Genomic DNA, 22,610 nt, shown 5'->3' with positions numbered 1-22,610 from the left:
GATATACGGTCACATTTCGAATATTTACGAGTTGCCGTAAATCTGGCATCACTTCAGGAAAACGAGAGCCCTGAGAGATAATTAAGCGCGAGAGAATTTGATTCTCGAGGTTGGATGATGCATTGCATCGAGTTGAGAATCCATTCTGTGTACGATTTTTGGTGTGGAAAGTACCTTTCAGGTCGAAGCAACCTAAATTTGAAGATGGCGTCCAAATTGCGGGACCCTGGTCACGACACACAGCTATTGCAAATATCAATGCCAAAAAACAAATTTAATTTGATGTAATATAACAATTGTGATTAATTGTGAATTGTGATTAAAAAGAAAAGATCTCGAAATGTGATAAAAGTGACTCTCTTTCGCTCAGTGAAAATGAGTGAGTTTGTCTTATATACGTTTCTGATATAAATGTTAATAATTATTCTTTTGTTTCAAGGTTTCGGCAGTATATCAGACTTAGTCGAGAAGCATTTAAAAATATTTTGGATACAACCGTGTTACAAACAACTTTCAGAAGTACTGCTACATCTGCAGCTTTGAAATTTGTTGAATCTTCTTTGTTTGAATCTTCTGGCTTCTGGTTGTATCAAATTAATGTAATGAAGGAGAAAACTTTTGACTTGGTATGGCTCAACCAACAGTTTCATCAGTGTTCAAAGAAATGATACCACTTCTGGAAAGAAGCTTATGCGAAAAATGGATCGAGTTGGATACAACATCGTTTAATGAAACAAAGTAAGTACATTTTTTTGAAGAAAATACATAATGTTATTACTAAAAAATACTGAAATCGATGAAAAAAAAATTTTTTTTATATGTAATTGACAAAATTCTCATTTTTTATTTAACACCCGTTAGTACTGCGAAAAATTGTATTACATGCTGTGGGAAATCGTTCAACAGTAAATCATATTAGATCGTAATTGAGGCCATATTACTTCAAAATGTTTACTCCATGTCATTTGATTACTTCAAATATGTAGTACTGAACCTTACTTGACCATTTCTATATAAATTTCAAGATATTTCCACTAAAATACAATAGACGACCAGAAATGACGCGTTCGATTGCATCTTTTCCTATTATATGTACGAGTTTCAACTGCTCCAGAATTACATTTCAGATAGCCGTTGTTTATCATCCAAACAACCGGAGTTCGAATACCATCGGAAAAAAATTCTTAATCATCGCCATCATTCATTTTAAATATCTCTGCCTCCTCCCACTAAAAGCCAATTGAATAATTCCTATTTTCAGAAATATAAATGTTGTCATATCTACAAAAGGTGGTTCGTTAGGCTATAAAAATAATTATAACCTCACGAATATTTTCCGCCATTCGTTTTTTTTGCCTGTAGTAAATCGTATAATCGTCTGGCGAAAGTCGTACTAGATGCATGTGTAGGTCCTGTATTCGTCCAAACTAATTTGCAAGCAATTGTCATGTATGTATACCACCTCCTTTTTGGCATGTATATGCCAGTTTGGCGCTTCATATACCACCCAAAATATGGGATATATGGTGTTGTATATACGCTAGTTATACGATTTAATGTTTGCTGGGTACGCACAGCATTTTGTTGCTTTGGTACAGTGTGCGATGAAGTTTATGACTCACATTTCTGTCCCTTAACTTTTAATTTGTGTAATTCGTGTGTTCAATAGTAAGTTTTATAAATTTCACTTTTCAATCTAATTGTTTACGTCTGCCTATTGTGTTCTTTAGCTTGTGTTTTGTATATCTGATTGTTTGTCTATTTTAATTCGGTTCGCACTGTCAGATATGTCACTGTCACCTAGTTTCGACATTTCGCCTGCCTCATCGACCCAACGGGGTTCGCTCGCAACAGGCGTTAACGTTCCCATTGGAACTTTTGCCGTCTCAACATATGTATTAACTTGCGTCATTTGTTGATACTTAGTTGAGATATCGCGATTGACATATTCTGCAAACTTTTGTCCATTTAGCAACACGCCAAGAACATGTCAATCGCGAGAATTCACACATAAGAATGTTACGAGAAGTTTTTCAGGAGTCTCCATACAAAAATGTCATAAATTCCAGAAACTATAAAAGATCGAAAGTTGACGTCTTCGACAAAAGTTCATATTTGAATAAGATCTAAAACGTTGTTGAATACACTGCATCGCTATCTTGACTTTGAATAAAAATATGATTAGTTGTAAATAAATTTTTAATTAAATTTTTTTATCTTTTTTTATTTTTTTGGTATTTTTTATGAAAGTTCAAACAATACAGTTTATTTTCTGACATTACGTGAGTGTTTGTGTTAAATTTTCGTAAAAAAATAGAAAAATACTTTGACGGTTTTCAAGAAGTAGCCTATATATATATTTTATATTTCAAGTTCGCAAAGTTTGTTTAACCCTTTCCCGTACAACATCGAGCCTCACTCGTGGGTACTTGAATAACATAACATGACGTATTAAATAATACGGGAAGGGGTTAATGATCAATGACATGACATGAAACATGAAGTTGACATGAAATTCGTTAATGCATACCATCGATTCACACACACTCGCTACCTAACTTTATAGAAACGGACACGGTACATTCTATTTAATATTTCTCTGTCCGTCAGTGTAAACTCTGTCCTATGTTTGCTTTCTGCATATTCTGAGAATGCATTTGGAAGTGAAAAATTCCTTTCATTCCACGTGGTAGCAAAATACCAACCATCCTCCTTAGGGACTTCGGACTCACTGCTCTGATTCCCAACAATTTATAGTATATTTATAGACTCACCTACTTCTGTAGGAGCGTTGAACCAACTGCGTTTCACAACTATAGAACCACTCATTTTTCAGAGATTCCAGAGATATGTAAGAAGTCGGATCAATTGAAGTATATAGTGTAGGACATAACAACTATCTTCATTTAAAAGACTGGCCGTTTGAACTTTATTGTTGTGTTCATGCGCGAAACATTCAAAAAACAAAAATTCCAGTGTTTCATAACTATAGAACCAGATGGGAAAACCCTCACTCCTTTACAAAATTAACGTTAATTTCACATAAATAACAATAAGCTCCTAATTCGTAGGTCATCTTTAGTTCTCAATTAACTTAAATAACCCATTCGGGGTGGTTTTGACCAAGCTTCGCCACGTTGTAGTGTGTATCTCGTTCTACGCGGAAGATATTGTTTGTTTAAGCTCTTCAAATCACTCGTACTGCTTGTAAGCTGCATCTACTAATCGTACGAACTCCTCATAAGTTCTTGATTGAGTTGTGATCTGGTAAATAAACTGACCAGTCCAGAATCTGAAGCCCCTATTCATTGAACCATGCCATGACTTCCCGATTTTATGAATTGATGTCAAATTATGCCAAATTACCCAATTATCATTTTTTTTTTAATTCGTTTATTTTTACAGGCTCAGTTACATAAGTTTAAAGGAGCCGAATTCTTTAATATGTATTTAAAACTATATATATATATATATATATATATATATATATATATATATATATATATATATATATATATACATATATATATATATATATATATATATATATATATATATATATATATATATATATATATATATATATATATATATATATATATATATATATATATACAAACAATTTTCTTAAATCTATGGTTAGTAATGTGGGAAACCGATTACTCGCGGTGGACTCGAGTTTAGAAGGGTGACATAATTTTTCAGGAAAAGGATGGGATATAAGGAAATTATTACAATGTTGATAATCACACACACTTAATTCTTAAATCTATTCGTATATCTATTGTGAATTTACATTTCAACTTGTTCTCCTGATTAAAGCAAGGGGACCAATTACTCGTAAAGGAAGAAAAGCAGGGTATAAGGATATAAGGATAATCACACACGAACATCGATAGCTTTAAGGAAAACATATATTTGGGACATGTAATCAAGGTGTAACCGAGCCAACACATCTCTCACCGGCACATTGGGCTGCCTTCCTCTAGCCCGAAGGGAGTTTTCTAAATTCGATCTGGCAACCAGATACACCTCGCACGACCAAACAAGGTGTTCGATGTCGTGGTAACCTCGGCCACAAATGCAGAGATTGCTACCGGCCAGATTGAAACGAAAGAGTAACGCGTCTAACGAACAGTGATTGGACATGAGTCGGGAGAAGGTGCGAATAAAGTCCCATGTTACTCCCATACTTTGCATTAAAGATCGTAGGAACGATCCCCGATAGAAGATAATCTGGAATATCATGGATTTTCTCCTTCATGAACAGATCAAAATGCACAGAGGAATTGATGTAGTCAGGAAAACAAACACGGTTGGGAATATACGAAGAAGGATCAACCTGCATGGAGACGAATTCATGATATGAGCTCATGAATCCAGAATGAAAATTTAGCTCGATCAGCTGCTCAAAATTTCCGATCACCAATGGGTTCATAACCTTACACCGGATGAGGAACCGAAGAGATAATAAATTGAAGCGATCTTTTAGTGGGAGTACGCCTGCCAAAACCTCGAGGCTCATGGTATGCGTTGAGGGCATACATCCCAACGCAATACGGAGACAAAGATACTGAATTCGCTCGAGTTTAATGAGATGTGCTTTGGCAGCTGATTGAAAACAGAAACTGCCATACTCCATCACTGAGAGAATAGTTGTTCGATACAACATTATAAGATCTTCTGGATGGGCTCCCCACCAGGTGCCGGTAATTGTACGGAGAAAGTTTATTCTTTGTTGGCATTTTTTACTCAGATACCTAATATGGGCCCCCCAAGTACATTTGGAGTCGAACCAGACCCCAAGATACTTGAATGACATAGCATGAGTGATCGGTTTACCCAAAAGTTGAAGCTTTGGTTTTGCTGGTCTATGCTTCCTAGAAAAAACCACCATCTCTGTTTTCTACGTGGAGAATTCGATCCCTAGCCCAATGTCCCAGGTTGAAAAATTGTTCAAAGTATCTTGTAAGGATCCTTGCAGGTCGGATTCGTTTGATCCTACGACAGACACCACTCCATCATCTGCAAGTTGTCTTAGGCTGCAATTTTGTGTAAGGCAATTGTCGATGTCGCTTACGTAGAAGTTGTACAAAAGGGGGCTTAAGTAGAGGCCATTCTTTTCAACCCATCGATCAAGGCGAAACAAGATCATTTTCTCCAACAATTTCCGTATACAAGACAGCATTGCTATTGGGCGGTACGAATTGAAGTTGGACGCGGGTTTTCCGGGTTTTTGAATAGCTATAGCTCGTACTTGTCTCCAATCATCTGGAACAATATTATGCTCCAGAAACCGATTGAATAAATTCAACAAGCGGTGTTTCGCCACATCAGGGAGGTTTTTCAGCAAGTTGAACTTAATTCGATCCGATCCCGGAGCAGAATTGTTACAAGAAAGGAGAGCAAGAGAGAATTCTACCATCGAAAACTCGGAATCAAGATCGCACCTATCTTGTGGTATATCTCGAACTATTTTTTGCACAGGAGCGGAATCAGGACAAACCTTCCGTGCAAAATTAAAAATCCATCTATGTGAATATTCTTCGCTTTCATTCGTTGAAGAGCGATTTCTCATGTTTCGAGCCACTTTCCATATTTTTTTCATTGACGGTTCTCGTACCAAACCTCCCACGAAATTTCGCCAATAAGCACGTTTTTTTCCCTTTGATTAAATTTTTGAACTGGTTCTCAAGGGATAAATACGTTTGAAAATTTTCAGGGGTTCCACGTTTCCGAAAAGCTTTAAATGCATTCGATTTTTCTACAAAAAGCTTGGAACATTGGCTATCCCACCATGGATTGGGAGGCCTTCGACGAATAGTAGAACCTGGGATGGGTTTTGTTTGACGAAACGCGCTGTCATAGATTAAACGAGAAAGGAAGTTATACTCCACCAATGGAGGTAAACCATCTCTGGAATTGATGGCTAGAGCAATCGCGTCCGTATATTTTTTCCAGTCAATGTGTCTTGTGAGGTCATATGCCATGTTTATTGATTCTGAAAAATGATGTGATGGAAATTTTGATTGGCAAGTGATCACTACCGTTGGGGTCCTGGATTACATTCCACATGCAATCTAACGATAGTGCATTCGAGCAAAGCGAGAGGTCAAGAGCACTTGGGTTAGCAGGAGGTTTAGGTACACGTGTTGTTTCCCCAGTGTTCAAAACGGTCATATTGAAGCTGTTACAAAGGTCATATATCAACAATGAACGATTGTCGTCGTACTGTTCCCCCCAGGCAGTTCCGTGAGAGTTGAAGTCTCCCAAGATCAATCGTGGCTCAGGAAGGAGTGAGCACATGTCATCAAGTTGTTTGCGGCTAACCGCAGCTCTCGGAGGCCAATACAAGCTGACAATACAGAGGTCTTTGCCTCTGATGTTTGCATGACAAGCAACAGCTTCGATCCCTCCAATAGGTGGAAGGTCAATTCGAAAAAATGAGTGGCACTTATTGATCCCCAGTAGCACCCCTCCGTATCTGTCATCACGGTCTAAGCGTATAATATTAAAATCGTGGAAAGAGAGATCATCTCGCGAAGAAAGCCAAGTTTCGGACAGAGCAAAAACATCACAATTGAACTTATGAATTAAAAATTTGAATGTATCCAATTTAGGGATAAGACTACGACAATTCCACTGTAAAACAGTGATATCTCCGACCTCTCTATTTGAATTAGACATCGAGAGAGATAATCATTGCAAGGAGGGGCCATGTTTGCATCAATTGTTGCAGAATTGTCTTTAATACTGGAAGCATTGAGATGACAATAGTTCTGATGGAGTCGGAGACATTAAAACACGTGAAGATTTGATCCACAAGGTCAGTCAACTTTATAAATCCCGATTGGGAAGTTGAGCTGGACGGAAAAACAGGGACAGATGGGGTTTTTGATGTCACCTCGAGTGCTGGGTCGTTCGAGGGTGAACTATGCCCACGGAAGCCAGGAGGAACCTGATTTTGCTTGTCCGCTGCACTCGATTTTTTAGGCAAACTAACAGGGGGTATCACCGGGGGAACTTGTTCTTGAAATTTGGGAGTGGTCACATTTTTGCGCCGGGGATTCCCTTTGAAAATAAACGGAGTGCCCCCGCTAGCTGTGTCCGCTTCCATTTCATCAACTGGCAACGTAGAGAAAACATTGTTTGTGGAGATTGTTTGTTGTTGTTGTTGGGCCAGTGGAGAAGCGCCCTTTAAAATTTCCGCAAAAGTGCGCTTCGAACGTTCCTTTAAAGAGCGCTTCTGCTTCTCCCAGCGACTCTTGTAAGTTTCACAAGCTGAGAGCTCATGTGGAGATCCCCCGCAATATGGACATTTATGCTCAGTCGCAATGCAGGATTTCCCCTCATGTTGCTCTCCGCAAGTGGCACAGCGCTCCTTGTTGGCACAATAAGCTGAAGTGTGACCAACTGACTTGCATTTTTGGCAAGTCATGGACTTTGGCACGAAGAGTCGCAAAGGCAGCCTCAATTTATCCACCATGACGTAGTCAGGGAGGGCGGAACCAACAAAAGTTACTCGAAACGAGTCGGACGGCGTGAATTTAGTCTCTCCCCCTTCTTGTGAGACTTTCCCTAGTTGGCGGCAGTCCAAGATTTTAACACTCACCAAAGGGAGTCTTTTAAATTTTCCAAATCCTTCTTGTATCATTTTACACGTCAGACCCGTTTCAGTTACCACCCCCGAGATTTCTACGTCATGGGACGGCACGTAGACACGATACTCCAGGCTGAACCTCTGGTCGATCAAAATATCGTTTGCATGTTTTCGATCACCCACGATAACACGCAGTTTGTTCGGTCTAACTTTCAAAACTTCGATCACGGAGGAGTATCTTGTCAGATCTTTCGTGATCTGAATAACATTCAGCGCTTTTCCGTTTGGTTTGGGCCGGAAGAAAACAACCCAGGGACCAGTTCCAGGTGCATCTTCTGGATAAACCTTGACCCGGGGAGAGGACACAACAGAAGGGGAGGACGAGGACGAGGTTTGCGCGGGAACGGTGTCGTTAGAAGGGGGAGAGGAAGTGGATGGTTGAGGGGGATCGGAGACAACAGATGAGGAATGCTAGGTCGAAGGTTGAGTGGAAACAGGAGGGTGAAGCGATTGAGAGGAGAGATTTGCGGATTTCTTGGAGGGGGGCTTTTTAGTGTTGGTTGAATCTTCTTCAGAAGATACATCTTCTGTTACGCGTTTTACCGACTTTCCGGCCCCTTTCTGGGCAACCGAGGGAGTCACAATATTTTCTTTGTAAGAGACCTCCATACTAGCAGATCCCTCTCTATTTGCCATAGTCGGCAATTACATGAAATACCACTACTATATTTTATTTAAATCTTACTTCTATCAAATCTTAAAATATATTTATTTCTAAAAATACCTAATTGCACACACCGGTGCTGCTGTACTCAGCGATCACCCGATCGCGTGCTGTGTGCTCGGCACAAACGAGATAGTGTATCACACACCACCAAGGAGTAGTCTGGAACGCTTCTTCACACTAACGAACGGCGGGTCACACCAATACCAATTAACTATACCTTTTTGACAAAATTCTTCCCAAACCATAAAAATCTCATCTCTAAACCTGCGGGTCAAAAAACTAATGTGGGAGCTAATCCCATGGGTTTCACTATATCAGGAGAACTTCTCTGATAGAAAGAAATACAACTTGAATAGAATTTCTTCATACTGGAAGGACTTACGGAACGTGTCATGTAGTTTTTCAACTCGTAACTTTGCAGGCGGCAGTTTGATGGTTTAAGGAACATATTTTCAAAACGGCCTGGTTCAGATAGCTTTTCATCAGCACCAATGTACAGACAGAAGTGCAATGAAGTACTTCAGAATCGTTTACTTCTGTTTTTGGATCAACAACACCGTGATAATTGGGTAATTTTCAGGGTGGCCACCCATTCGGGAAAAGCGGGAAATGCGGGAAAAAGTCGGGAATTGTTCCACGAAGTCGGGATTTTTTTGCGCAGTGTTTTTTTAGGCTCTCTAATAAGTTACTGCATGTGTTTTAGCGCATTACAACTTTCTAAGCAGTGTGAATCGTTGTTTTTTTAAAAAATCCTGTCGGCGAGGTAACGAAACAAGAGAAGAATAAGCTTGAGGAAAGCCATCCAAACGAGAATGTCGCACATGCTATGGAATATAGGCTGCTGGAACCAAAATTGATTTTTTTGTGTTACGGCAGCATCGACAGTTAAATAGTTAAATAGTTTTTGCGTGAACAGAGGCACCGATGGTTCCTTTCCTTTTCGATGACCTAACGGGACTTGTGAGACCTGTTATGGAAAAAAATATGAAATCCGAACGACTGAAAGTGAAATCTAAATCACTTCACAGAAACCATTCTACTGCTACCTGGAAGTATTAAAATTGGATTTACAACGGAATCCGCAATCTAAACACCTGGAATTTCGCAAAATTTCCGATGAAGGTGTCCTAATATTTCGTACCAGCTATCGTGAGTTCTACTGTGGATTTTTAAATAAATTGTTCATACAATCCTCTTTGACATATCGCACTCGTTACCTAACGTGAATTAACCCGGATGTGATTTTCAACTTTCCGGATATAGCGAAGAAACGAACGGAGTTATGCTTGGAGGTATTCGTCGATAAACAACATTTGCCCGGCGTTTGTGCAGATAAAATAAAGAATGAGTATGGACAATTGTGTCCAACGTCTTCTGCTGAAATTGTATAACTTACATATCAAATAAAAGATCAAAGATTGCATGATTCTTGGATGGAAATTATCGCTCAGTCGCAGAAGGAGCTTCCAATTTTGACCTTGTTTGTGAAAAAAGCTCTGAACCTATCGCATGACAATGCATCATTGAAGAGAGAGGATTTTCTTCGAAAAGCACGAACGAAGCTAGAAACTCGAAGATGTTGGTTGACACCCAGAGAGATGCAGTGTTGATGGTAGAGAAAATTAAATGCTCAAAAAGTGTTGAAAGCTGAACTGGATTTGTAATAACGGTCAATTAACATAATAAGTTTGATTCAACTTCTTTTCATCCAGTGGTTTTCTTATGGCATCCAATAGAAACATTCGAATCCTTGAAAAAATAGTAGTTGATAGTTGAAATGTATATCCAGCATACGAGTCTAATCATGTTCTTTGAATAAATCAAGGCTCTGGGGTTAAAAATGGGACGCATTTTAAGGGAAAAGGAGTCAGATTCTGGGTCATTAAAAATGCTACTTACTTCGTGTTATTTGTTTCATCTCGTCTCATATGCTAATATCCCTGCTAAGCATTTTTAATCAGTGTTTTTTTTTAACAAGAAAGATTTTCTGTGTGTTTTTATTATGGATTTTAGGGTCAACTCAGGAACTGATCATAGAAGGTATCCGGTAAATGCTCGGAATATGTTTGGATGTGACCAATGAAGTTCTGGTCAGTTATTCTAATAAATGAAACTTTTTGAATTCGGAGTAAGTAGAGGTGGGGTGGATCTGATACGTTTGAAAGCAATTCAGGTTCCAGATACATATATCCCAGAAACAATTCCGTCCGTACCTCCTGAATCCAATATCCAAGCAAAAATCTGTTGCTGAGATACACACCATCCAATTTTTTGTCACATGCGGAACTTGGAAACATAAAGTAGAAACACATCGTAATTCGGGTTTCAAAAATCAATTTTTAACTAACGAAACGACACAATATAATTAAATTTCATTTCTGTGAGTCGGGAATTTCGAGGAATCACGCGGGAAAAAGTCGGAAAAAATGCGGGAATTCAAAAATTAAAATTGGGTGGCCACCCTGAATTTGGCATCAATTCGTAGCATCCGAAAAGTCAAGGCATGGTCTATTGAATAGGGGCTTCAGATTCTGGACTGGTCAGTTTATTTACCAGATCAAAACTCAATCATGATCTCATGAGGACTGATCCAGGAGGACAGTATGAGTGATTTGAAGAGCTTAAACGAACAATATCTTCCGCGTAGAACGAGATACACACTACAACATGGCACAGCTTGGTCAAAACCACCCCGAAATGGGTTTTTTAAATTGATTGAGAACTAAAGATGACCTACGAATTAGGAACTTATTGTAATTTATGTGAAATTAACGTTAATTTTGTAAAGGGGTGAAAGTTTTCACACCTGGTTCTATAGTTATGAAACACTGGATATTTTGTTTTTTGAATGTTTCGCGCCTGAACACAACAATAATGTTCAAACGGCCAGTCTTTTAAATGAAGATAGTTGTTATGTCCTACACTATATACTTCAATTCATTCGACTTCTTACATATCTCTGGAGACTTAGAAAAAATGAGTGGTTCTATAGCTGTGAAACGCAGTGTAGTATACGCGTGACCACAGTGCATGTCGGAAGAAATTTCTTCGACGAAAAATCCTTCGACCCGAACGGGAATCGAACCCGAACCCCCGTATGGTAATGGGCCTGATCATGAACGTCACTTCACGGTGAAAACGAAGTGAATTGTATACAACGTTATTACGGCTGCCACCGTGTGTGTAGAATCCGAAAAAGTTCATCCGTCGTGACAACTTTGATGAACTCGGTGTTATTATGAATATCACGATACTGTCACGTCACGGGGTAAAAACAAGTATATTTGTCACTTTTGATTTAGATGGTGAAAGCTAGTCACCCGGAATGGAGTAAGTTTAATTTCGGATTTTTTTTTAGCTTTTTTGCTAACATTTTGAATCGTGTCTTGCATTTTAAGAAAGAAAAGTTAAACAAACAGCAATTTACCCGCTTAGTGGCATTTTTAGAATGAAATTCTGACGTATCCAGAGGAAGAATTTTTTTTATTTGGATTCGATAAATGCGCTATGGGATGTAATTGAGGACTAAAAATGTAGCTCCCGTAGACCGATTGAAACATGGCGAAAGGTCTAATTTCGATTGCCCTAAATGAATAGGATTTTTTTTGTTTCTATTTTAAGGATTAGACTAACAGAGAGTTGCAACCCCATAAAATGGCAATGGAGACCACTGGCCCAAAACGATCATTATGATTGATTATGTATAATATTGATTTGTTGATATTTTGAATATAAAATAATAACTGTAATGTTTTTCCAACATTGCAGAGCTGTTTTTTGTAATTGAAACATTCGCAATTGGTTGACAAGACCCGAATCAGGACGATAGTTACATCGAATAAGGCCATTGATCTTTTGTTTTTACGTAATAGATATTTTCAACGATATTGTTTTGGAGACATACTTTGAATGAAAGAATATTTAAGTTTCAAATAAGGAAAAAAATGAATCTATCATTGCAAAGCTTTTAAATTAATAATTTTTGAATTATTCTCTAGTTGTTTTTCCTTAATATTGATATCCGTCTGAAGAAAATCTGAATCATTTTCTGCTTTTGGCAAATTTCTTGAAACTCATCAGGTGTTTCATATGAAAATTATGCTTCTGACCGACGCTACTGACCAGTTTTTGTTTAAATAATTATATCAAACCTCATGTCTCGTATATCAAATTACATGAAAATGGGAAGGATAAGGGGATTAAACTTCATAATCCCATATGGGAGTAGCTAAGATAATGCTGATCATGAGATGGATAAATTTGGGATATTATTATTCATCAAAGTTGTAGAAACAGTTCTTAAAAATGATTTTAACGTTGACCTATACTAAGTACTTCTCACTATTCAAACGAATAAGACAAAGCTGAGTACAAGAATATGCGAGATATCGATTATTAAACTCATGATAGTCATGCTTTATCTCTAGAGTAATTTATAGAAAGAGGAAATAAAATTACATTCCCATATGTTCAACAACTACATCATTCAAGAGCAACCAAGTATTCCTCCCCATCTTTGAACCAGCGTTTGTTTCAGCAAACTAACGCACCAAGCAAATGATTCATGGAATGAGTCCGAATAGATGGCATTGAAATACTCAATCATCGAGGTATAATCGCAAACTTGCCATTCTAAAACATACGTTCAATTAAATGGAATATTATCTCATACACTTATTAATGTTACCTACATAACGTTCAAACGTCCGAAATTATGCAACCGACATAAAGTTAAAATGCCCGAAATTATGCAACTGACATGTCTCTTATAAACGAGAATGAACTCTTTCACTTCACGGAGTTCATTTTTACACGCAACTGTCCGTGACAATGATGATAAACACAAAAAGATTAAGTGAAGTGTAAGTGTCGTGAAAGCGTTTGTGACAGTGATGTTCGTGATCAGGCCCAATATGTGACGACCAGCGAGACTGTAAATTACACCCAGTTACACCCACATACCCACTTAAAAATATGTACGTGAAATATTCCAAAATTTGAAGGTTGAAGTTTCAAAATGAGGTATTTCCCATCTTTAATATTTGATTTTTCACGAAGTTACAGCATTTCAAGAATCACCTGAAAATTTCGGCTTCGCAATCTGTTTTTCTATTTTTTTTGTCGAGTGTATTTGCAAATAATATCACTTTTTCAATAGTACCAGTGCTCGGCGCTTGTCGAATAGCTCTCCTATATGTTTTTTTTGCTTAATTTATGTTTCGAAAACAATGTTTCGCAATTCAATTGATGGTTGATCACGAACAATTCGATTTTACGGTGGACTGGTCAATTTCATAACTGCCCTTGCGACTTCCGTGTTATAGTGGTTAGCGCCGTCAGTATCCTTCACACAAACTGTAGTGGGATTTTTCCAGTGGCGTGGAGTGGAGCTTTCGCACACGGGGCGGAAGTGTCTGGTTGCACCCCTCCCTCTTCGCTATCTGTATATGGTGTATGCCGAATGGTGAAGTATTTGTTAATCGTAGGTGTGTGTTTCTGCACCCCTAAAATCGTGTTTTCATCAAATAAATTTATACTTACTTTATAATACCTGTTCTTTTGAACTTAACATATCAAAACATATCAATGTTATACAAACTTGTTATTTAAAATTGAATTCACATTGAAGTTTTACTGAAACACAAAAGTAACAGATGTATCACGTTGAGAAAGCTAAGTTCTTTCAGAAATGCTAGTGTCACTGAAGGAAAGGCCACAACATTTGACGAACCATCCAGTATTATGAAATGGCTCAATCCCGAGAAATACGAAATACGGTCAGAGTTTATACAGATAGAGTGTAAACATGGCTCCTAAGCAAACCACTTTCTCATGCATCACAAGCTAAATTCTTTCCGCTATCGTTGGTAGCCAGATGAGGCGAGAATCATGTGGACCACATTTCGCAGCGGCCTAGCACAGCAGTTGAAGTGGCGGCACAAGGGATCAAACTCAGCTGCGGAGGTGTGCACATTTTTCCCGCTCGTTTTCCTCACATCGGAAAATGGGTCCAATGATGGTAAAAGGACGTTCGCATCGGCGGCATTTGTTTATACACGTTATGCACTTTGTTGCCGGATCGTCATCGTCATCATCATTATCAACCACCCACTGTCGGGCGAATACATCCAGGACATTGCATCGTTTGCTCGGGCGGCGGCATGCACATTCGGCTAGGTTCGGATTGATGTTTCTGTGTTGGGTAAGATTGTGTGCAGCTCCACGCTGCAATGTTGCATCGTGTTCACTGTGGTTGTTGGCAATGTGCTGGGCCTATCGAAGCGATTAAAAGGAACCGAAGTTGAACTCTGCTTCCTTCCAGCACGACTCCGAAACTACCCGAATCGTCGGGAGATGGAGTCTCGAGGCGAGGACAGGACGACCTGTGACGGAAGGCACAGGATTGTGCGCTTCGTTGGCTACGATGGTGGTGGTGGTGCTGATGCTGAAGGTCAGGGATGGTACGGTTTCATTACAGCCCAGGCAATATGTAAGCAGTGGGACGATGTTGCGGTTTAGATGGCAAATTGTTTTTGCGTCTATATAAAATAAATTTTCGAATTACGTGCATATTTACTAGGTCACTCAGTTTTATGATGCCGGATTGAGCAATCGAGTTTTTTTATTTTATGACCTAGGGGAAAAGCTTCCCACATTTTAAACGTTAGTACGTGACGGACGGAAAAATAATTTGATTTTTATCCTATATATATATATACTATAAAGCAGAAGCGCCTATTTTCGCTATTTTGATACTAATGAACAAAAATATTATGCATTTTTTAAGCATTATTCCGTCATTAGCCCATCGTTCTTGTTGGAGGCAACGAAGACGAAACACGAGGTTCCATCCCTCTCGTTACAACCAACCGTACCCAAACGTCCCGCGAAGTGCATTTCTGACGGTCTGTTGGTTATGCAATTTTTTACCTTTGTATTTGAAGGGGGAAAAGTAATATTATAGATTTTATCTTTTCCTTTATTGGAAAGAGTAGACTTCTTTTAAGGTGAAGGTGGAAGCTAGCCATTGTAATAGTATAGGTAAACCCATGAATAAAAATAGGGTAATAGTGTTTGTGAGAGAAGAGCAAAGCACACGTAAATAGATCAATTCACTTATCAGACTGTGTGGCGCTTCATTGACACGAGTCTTTGAATACATTTGAAAAAAGTTATAGGAGGTTGTGTCCAAGATACGACCGCATTGTTGACGTAGAACTACGCTGTTATTTTATATAAGTCGCTTATTTATACCTTCGGATATTATTTATAATGCTGTGAAATTTTAGAAACAACTGCTTAGTAGAATAATCTCTGAAATAGTTTTTTCATTGTAGAATCAGTTGACGATAATTTATTGATGATTCGTTCTTGCCCTCGCAAAACAATACACTAGCTGATCGTATGTCGCAATTTATTTCATGTCAATGCATTGAAAATTTACCTCCAACGTTATTCCGGTGGCCTTTTTCGCAATTGACATAGACTCGGCTACAGTCGATTATATACATGTTGCACCAGCACCATTATTCCACATCTCATAACTACATCAATATATCTTTGGCAACGCATGGAAACAACAACAATGACAATACTTGCAAGTATCAAATATCCTGATACATGTTATATAGTATTGCCTCAAAGGAATCGCACCTCTAGGCATCGTTCGTACAACGTAAACCAAGCGCCAAACAAGCGTTCGCCATAGCATGCTTACAGAGCCATATATTGGTGGCTTGAAACTACTAGGAATATAAACACTTCTCATCATTTTGCGCTATTCTCAAAAGAAACTCTTCTGTTAACATTACTGGCCTCGAAAAAAGTTGCATTACTTTCTCATCCTCGAGAGAAGCGCAGTTGTCACCCTTAGTGGAGGAAGTTTTGCTACTGGCAAGCGAAACCTAATCACATATAAAATTCCAGAACGACATTTACTTTCTTGGTGACTAAACAAGCGAAAAAAAATCTCTGTGTGTTGATAACAACCTCGAAAACAGTAGCAATGCTTCATTATGATCAATATTAGCGCAAATGCAATCCTAGTTGAAGGCAGTTTTGCGATTGGTACACGAACCCAAATAACTTATAACATTCCAGTAAGACATTCGAGATGCTTGATATTCCCCAAATAATTTTTTGACGCATAACCTTAACGCCTGCTTCGCCATAACGTCAATTTAATGCATTGATACATTCTCAAAGGCACCAACGAAGCCCTTATGATGACGGAAAACAAACAATGTTAACTGCTTGGAAAAAGACTGAATTATGAATTATGCCACACAGCTTGTACTCTGCTATAACACCTATCGATGCGAATTCGCTGATGAGTGTGTCAAGAGCGACCGCCTTGGGAGCTTGATTTTGGTTGCTGCCTGGGTAACGACGTTTACATTTTCGACCGACGCGCCTACTTCGCAGTTGTTCGATGCGGTGCCACATTTAAGAAGGCTCAGTTCAGTGCGAGCGCTTTTCACTGCACCAACATCGCGTGCATCATTAGATGACGCTTGCCTCGAAATTTTATTGCCCCTGGCAATGCGTTCGTTTTTTGCAGGGCTAAGGCTTGCCTTCCTCTTCTTCTTGCTCATCACACATTACGCGAAGCGTCCAATTTATGACGCGGAAAGAAAAATACACGATACGAATAACGCGAAATAAACGAACAGAAAAACCAAACGACGATATCCAAGTTGGATTACCACTGGTGGGGTCCAATCTTAGATCGAAGCGTTGCGAAAGCAAAGTGAACTGGATTGCTCAACAGTCCGATGCCGAATGAAAGTTTGCCTCAGCGAGTGTTTATACTCTAGGCAAGTATTCCCCTTCATTCTTCTACTTTTGCTTTGTTCACGCAGACTTTAAATCCTACGATTTCCCCTCCGTTGGTCGTCGATAAGTTGCTCGTTATTGACAGCTCTGTTCGGGAAAGCACACAAATGGACAGAACAAATGTATGGGAAAATGAAACGCTTAAAGTTTTCATGAATTTTAACCATTTACAAACCAGGGGATTCTAATGTATAGTATATTAAACAAATCTTTGTTGTTATAATTAATTGTTATTAAAATTGTTATTAACGTTAACTTTATTTCATAAAAACGTGACCTGTTTTCTGATTTGGCACCCTTAATGAAAGACGTAGTTCTACGTCAAAAAATAAAAATTCAGTACTGAAGTAAAATGTATGAACGATATGTTCCGATGAACAATTGCAAATATAAATATATACAGAAGGTGCATTTGCATATGACGTAAAATTCTGATTATGTGCGAGCGTAACATGAGCAAATTTATAACACATGCGAATTGGGGCTTTTTTGATATTAACAAGTTCTTCCGTATAGTAACTCGATGTTGATAATTCCTTAATATTTTCCTTCGTTGATAGTATTGTTTTCACATATTCACGTTGGGGAGTCTTAACCCTTCTCTTCGTTGGCCGAGGCATTTTGATTGAATGTAATACTTTTCCGTTTACTGTTTTTGAAAGCATAGGCAGCCTTGGCAGTGTTCCGAGCTCTGCAATACAATTTTCTTACCCAATGTTAAAGTTGCTAAAACTTACATTACAGACCCAATAAACGTAAAAATAATGATTGCATTGATATCAACACAATTTTTTTTTATCCCATTTTTTTATTTTAAGGCTCATTAGCATTTTAGCTGTAACAGAGCCGAATTTTAATCGTGTACATGTCACATGGTTATCATATATCTATAAATTAGCACATTACACAGTTGCCATTCACCAGTATTCCTTCTATACCATTACATATGGTACATTCACACAGTAGCCATTTAGGCGTAAGAGTATTCTTTCTGTTCTTCCATTATCCAGTTGGACCACCGGACAGCGGAGACAGTTGTTTGATCATTGTTGAGTTATTTATAGAACAGCAGCCCGATGTGTCTTGCAGAGCAGAGCAGTTGTATGGATGAATCGATCTTATTTCGACCGTGGATCGATCTCCATCGCTGATGATTGTTGCGTGGACGTAGCTATTCTGTAAAAACACAAAGATGGTCAATGAGGGTCCTGAGTTTTGAACTCACGATCGATCGCTTACTAAGCGAACGCGCAACCAATGTGGCTACGGAGACCCCCTTTCAACACAATTTCATTCTATTGATTTTCATGACATGAAACGCTATGACTCAGGAATAACATTTTATTGAGTGGTTTTGATAGCTGTTTCGATTATGTTGTCTGGCATCAGTGTCGAAAAAATAACGATGCTTTCACCAATACAAACAAAACCATTGCCGAAGATTGAAAAATGAAAATATAACTTTCAGAGCACTTGCTCGAGTTTTCCGACGTTTTTCACTATACAGTGCGACAGCAGATGAAAAGTTAATATTTTGTGAGCAACCGATTAGAGTTTGGTTGACAGTACTTGATGGGATGGTGCGAAAACGATCATTTTCTTCACACTTTCTCGCAAAATTATTGATTTTCGGGCGAGGGGTGAGGGAGGGAGATGAAAGAAATGAGCTCCATTGTGGCAGCCATTTGTGGCTAGCTTCCACCTTCACCTTAAACGCTCCGTCTTTCTTTCCAGTGTTTCTACGTACCTTTACTACTCTTTCGGTGTAAAATGTGCCCAGGAATACCCCGTCTTGAGAAACCCCAACGTCATCGGCTGGGAATTAATCTAAAACAACTGACCAAATTCTACAATAATGAAGATTTTAATTTAAGATATTTTTTTAATTACAATGCAATTATATCTAATTATGAGATTAGATCTGCTTCACCATACACTTACACCAAGAAACCTTCTGATATTGCTTCACAGTTCGGCTGAAAAGTTTATAAGGTAACACAGTAAAACAATTTTTTTTGCAAAATTCAATTTTTTTTATTCAACATAATTGCCTTCGAGGGCGATACAGCGATTATAGCGATCTTGGAACTTGATACCATTTTTATAGTAGGGTATGGTGGGGCTAGTTGGTCATTTTTGAATAAATTTGATTATAACTTTGTAGTACGAAGTTTTGCGTTAGAATGTTATGTACCATAATGAAGCTTACCTTTTACCCTTTCAATGAAAAATAACCAGAGAATCAATTATTTGACATTTTTCTTTTATTTAACGTCTTTATATTTCAGAATAAATTGATCAACTAACCCCACACACGGGGTAAGTTGGTCAATAATAGGCTTGTTATTTTTGAGCAAATAATAAGCGTTTTTCCATTAGTAGTTACCTTCATTATAAATAAATTAATTAAATCAAAACAAAAACAGTTAACTAATATCATGTAGCAAGTACTAAAACAAATTAATCGTTGAAAATTAGTCAGATAATCTTTTCTAGCGATTTCGTCTCTCTTCCACTTTGTGGCGAACCAGAGATGCCAGGTTGGAAGACATGTCTTCATTTTGAAGACATTTGATTTTGTGAAGACATTTTGAAGACATTATGAAATATGTGAAGACGTTTGCGTGCGTGGATTTTTAAAAGATATTATTTCCATGAAATACTAACTATTGGCCGAAAATATCGTCAAAAAAGTAGGGCTTTATTCTCAGCGAACGAAGCAGTCCAAATACATATTCTCTCTAGAAGACATTAGTTCATTTGCGCTGGAAAATTCGTATGATTTTGACATTGAATTTCTATTATTTTGGCCCTACTATACAATAGATTAACCTAGATCTTTCGAACGACCACTTCACAAATCGAAGCCCTTCCGGTTACATGCCTTTTCTACAATTAGTTTCATGGATACGGTTTGAGTTACAGCCAAAATTCCAAAGCTAAAATAAACAAATAGTTATCACAGTTCCGTTTTTGTGTGAAGAACTTTCCTCCGAAATTATGGTGAAGACATTTTCTCGTACCATGTCAAGACTTTTGAAAAAAATCACCTGGCATCCCTGCGACGCACAACCTCTTGCATTCTTGCTTGCATTTGTTTTGATGACATTTGTACCGTTCGCCCCAAAGTATATAGAAATAGCCTCCAGGTATGCTACATTACTCAATGCATTATTATGAGTTCTGATATTCAATGATAGCGTTTATTATATTTAATGAAAATTTTACAGCAAAAAATAGAATTATGACAATTATATTGCAAGTGGATTGTGTGGTGGTTGTCTCGTTTCAAATACACTGGGTTTAGCTGTAAAATATATGCTTTCTATATTTGTTTATATCTTGCGTAATGAAACACGGCATACCTGAAAATTTTATATCCGTTGCTCTCAAACGAGCAATTTGTGTGACCCACTAGTCCCTCTATATATGAAAAAGAATATTTATCAAAATTCAACAAAAATATTTTTAAAAGCGATTTCCATTGACATTTAAAGCTAATACGTACAATAAAGCTTTGTTTTACGTTTGAGCCGATTTTTTTCATGGTTATTAACCAGTTTTAGAACACATTTCATTGCGCTGTCGCACTGCGCAAACCATGAATGATTTTTGGCGAAATCGGAACCATGTTCGTATTTTTTAACCAACTTAATAAAAAGTTTTTCCGATTTGCTTATTTTTTTGTATCAGCAATTTGCTATTATTCATTCAAAGTTCGCTAATTTTTTGGACGCTCAGATTCCAAGATATCGTCACTGACCAACTTATCCATATGACCTAGAACTAGCTCCGCCCTACCCTACTCTTTCGGTTTTTCCTTAAAATAGGCTTCAGTATCGGTAAATACCTCAACATTGGTTTTAAATTTCTTGCCAGCGAGCATTCTCTACAGGTCTGCGAACAGAAAATAGCGGCTGGGGGCCAGATCTGGAGAATACGGTGGATGCGGAAGTAATTCGAAGCCCAATTAATGCAATTTTGCCAGTGTTTTCATTGATTCGTGATTTTTCCATTTTTTTCACAATAACAAAAGTTTCTCCTTTCTCAATGCTGTAACTCACGAACCAATCGACCGATTGCTGTCAAATTTTGACACGTATCCATTGAAAGATGGTGCTTTGTGATAGTCAAGTAGATTTTTGCAAGAGGTGTCATCTAGCCGTCAACCTTATGAACTTTTCAGCTGAACTGTTTAATACAACGACGCAAGATGAAATAGTAACGTTTCCTTATTTAATTGATTATTTAAAAATACTTCTATAAGCCCACCCTGATTCTGTTTCGTTGCAACACAAACAGTTAGAATTTCTACAAGATACATTCATACATTGTTCAATGCTTAGAATAAAGTATATTTCACGTCAATTTCGTCCGAAAGAGTTGTTTGTTTATTTATTGTGCTTAAATATGATAATTTCAGCTGTCCAGTTTCTATAAGACCATTTCAAAATTCATAAGTATTATCAATGAAAAATTCAGAACGATCGGCTGATTCATATGTCAATAATTGGCAACCTTGTTAATTCAACTAATAACCTGGAAAATTCGTGTTGGAACACTATTTACCAAATTCTGCTGAGCGAATTTCCCAATATTTTTCCATGTTTCCGAAATTGCGACCTTGAGCTCTTCAATTGTGGTGAACCGTTTTCCCTCAGTGTATATTCTGCGTACAAGGATCCTCTCAGATTTTTAACAGGATTCAAGTCTGGAAAGCGAGCCGGCCAGTCTAAAACATTAGGTTTTTGGTCCTTAATCCATTGCTTAGTTTCCTTGCTGATATGAATAGTAGCATTATTTTGCTGAAATGTGATTTTTTTGTGACGATATCCGCGCAAAACGGTAGGAGAGAGGATTTCAGAACATGTGTGTAATCCTTGAAAGATATGAAAGCTGTCTTGAGCTTTCCGATTGCGCAGAATCCCGCCCAAACCATGCACGAGCCTCCACCAAAATTCCTGGCTGAAAAATGCAATTCCTTCTTCCGTAAATCACGCCAGTACTCGTTGAAACCATCAGGTCCATCCAAATTGAACTTTTTTTCGTCAGTGAAATTAACCTATACATTGAAAAACCTTTTTTTTATCTGTATTATAGTGACTTTCAACTCATTTGGCTGGTTCGTCACTTTTACTTCCATTTTTGGAAGAATGTCGGGAGTGAGAATTGAACTCGTGACCTTTAGCGTGAGAGGCATGGATGTTACCACTACGCCGGATCGCTTCCACACATTGAAAAACTTTTCGTTATGATATATAACGTTTCGTTATATAAACTTTTCGTTATGATATATAGCAAAATGTATTCTTTTGGAAACATTTTTTGTCACAACATACCATGTCCCACTGTCGGTTCATGTGAGCTTTGGCAAAACTCAGACGTCTTCCGATGTGAGATGGTGTAAGATGAGGAGTTTTAACCGTTTAAGCCCTCTTTATGTGAGGA

General features: G+C 38.0%; 1 protein-coding gene across 1 annotated transcript in view; it reads left to right on the top strand.

Moving 5' to 3' along the window:
* The first annotated feature begins 713 nt into the window (after positions 1 to 713).
* Positions 714 to 22,610, top strand: part of LOC129771308 (uncharacterized) — a 267,638-nt gene continuing 245,741 nt past the window's right edge. Inside the window, exon 1 of the mRNA XM_055774829.1 lies at positions 714 to 738. Coding sequence (XP_055630804.1) covers positions 729 to 738 — 10 coding nt within the window. The 5' untranslated portion in view covers positions 714 to 728. The remainder of the gene's footprint in view (positions 739 to 22,610) is intronic.

This window comes from Toxorhynchites rutilus, chromosome 2 (assembly GCF_029784135.1).
Source record: "Toxorhynchites rutilus septentrionalis strain SRP chromosome 2, ASM2978413v1, whole genome shotgun sequence".
NCBI classification, from domain to species: domain Eukaryota; kingdom Metazoa; phylum Arthropoda; class Insecta; order Diptera; family Culicidae; genus Toxorhynchites; species Toxorhynchites rutilus.
This window is presented reverse-complemented; position numbering and strand designations above follow the sequence as displayed.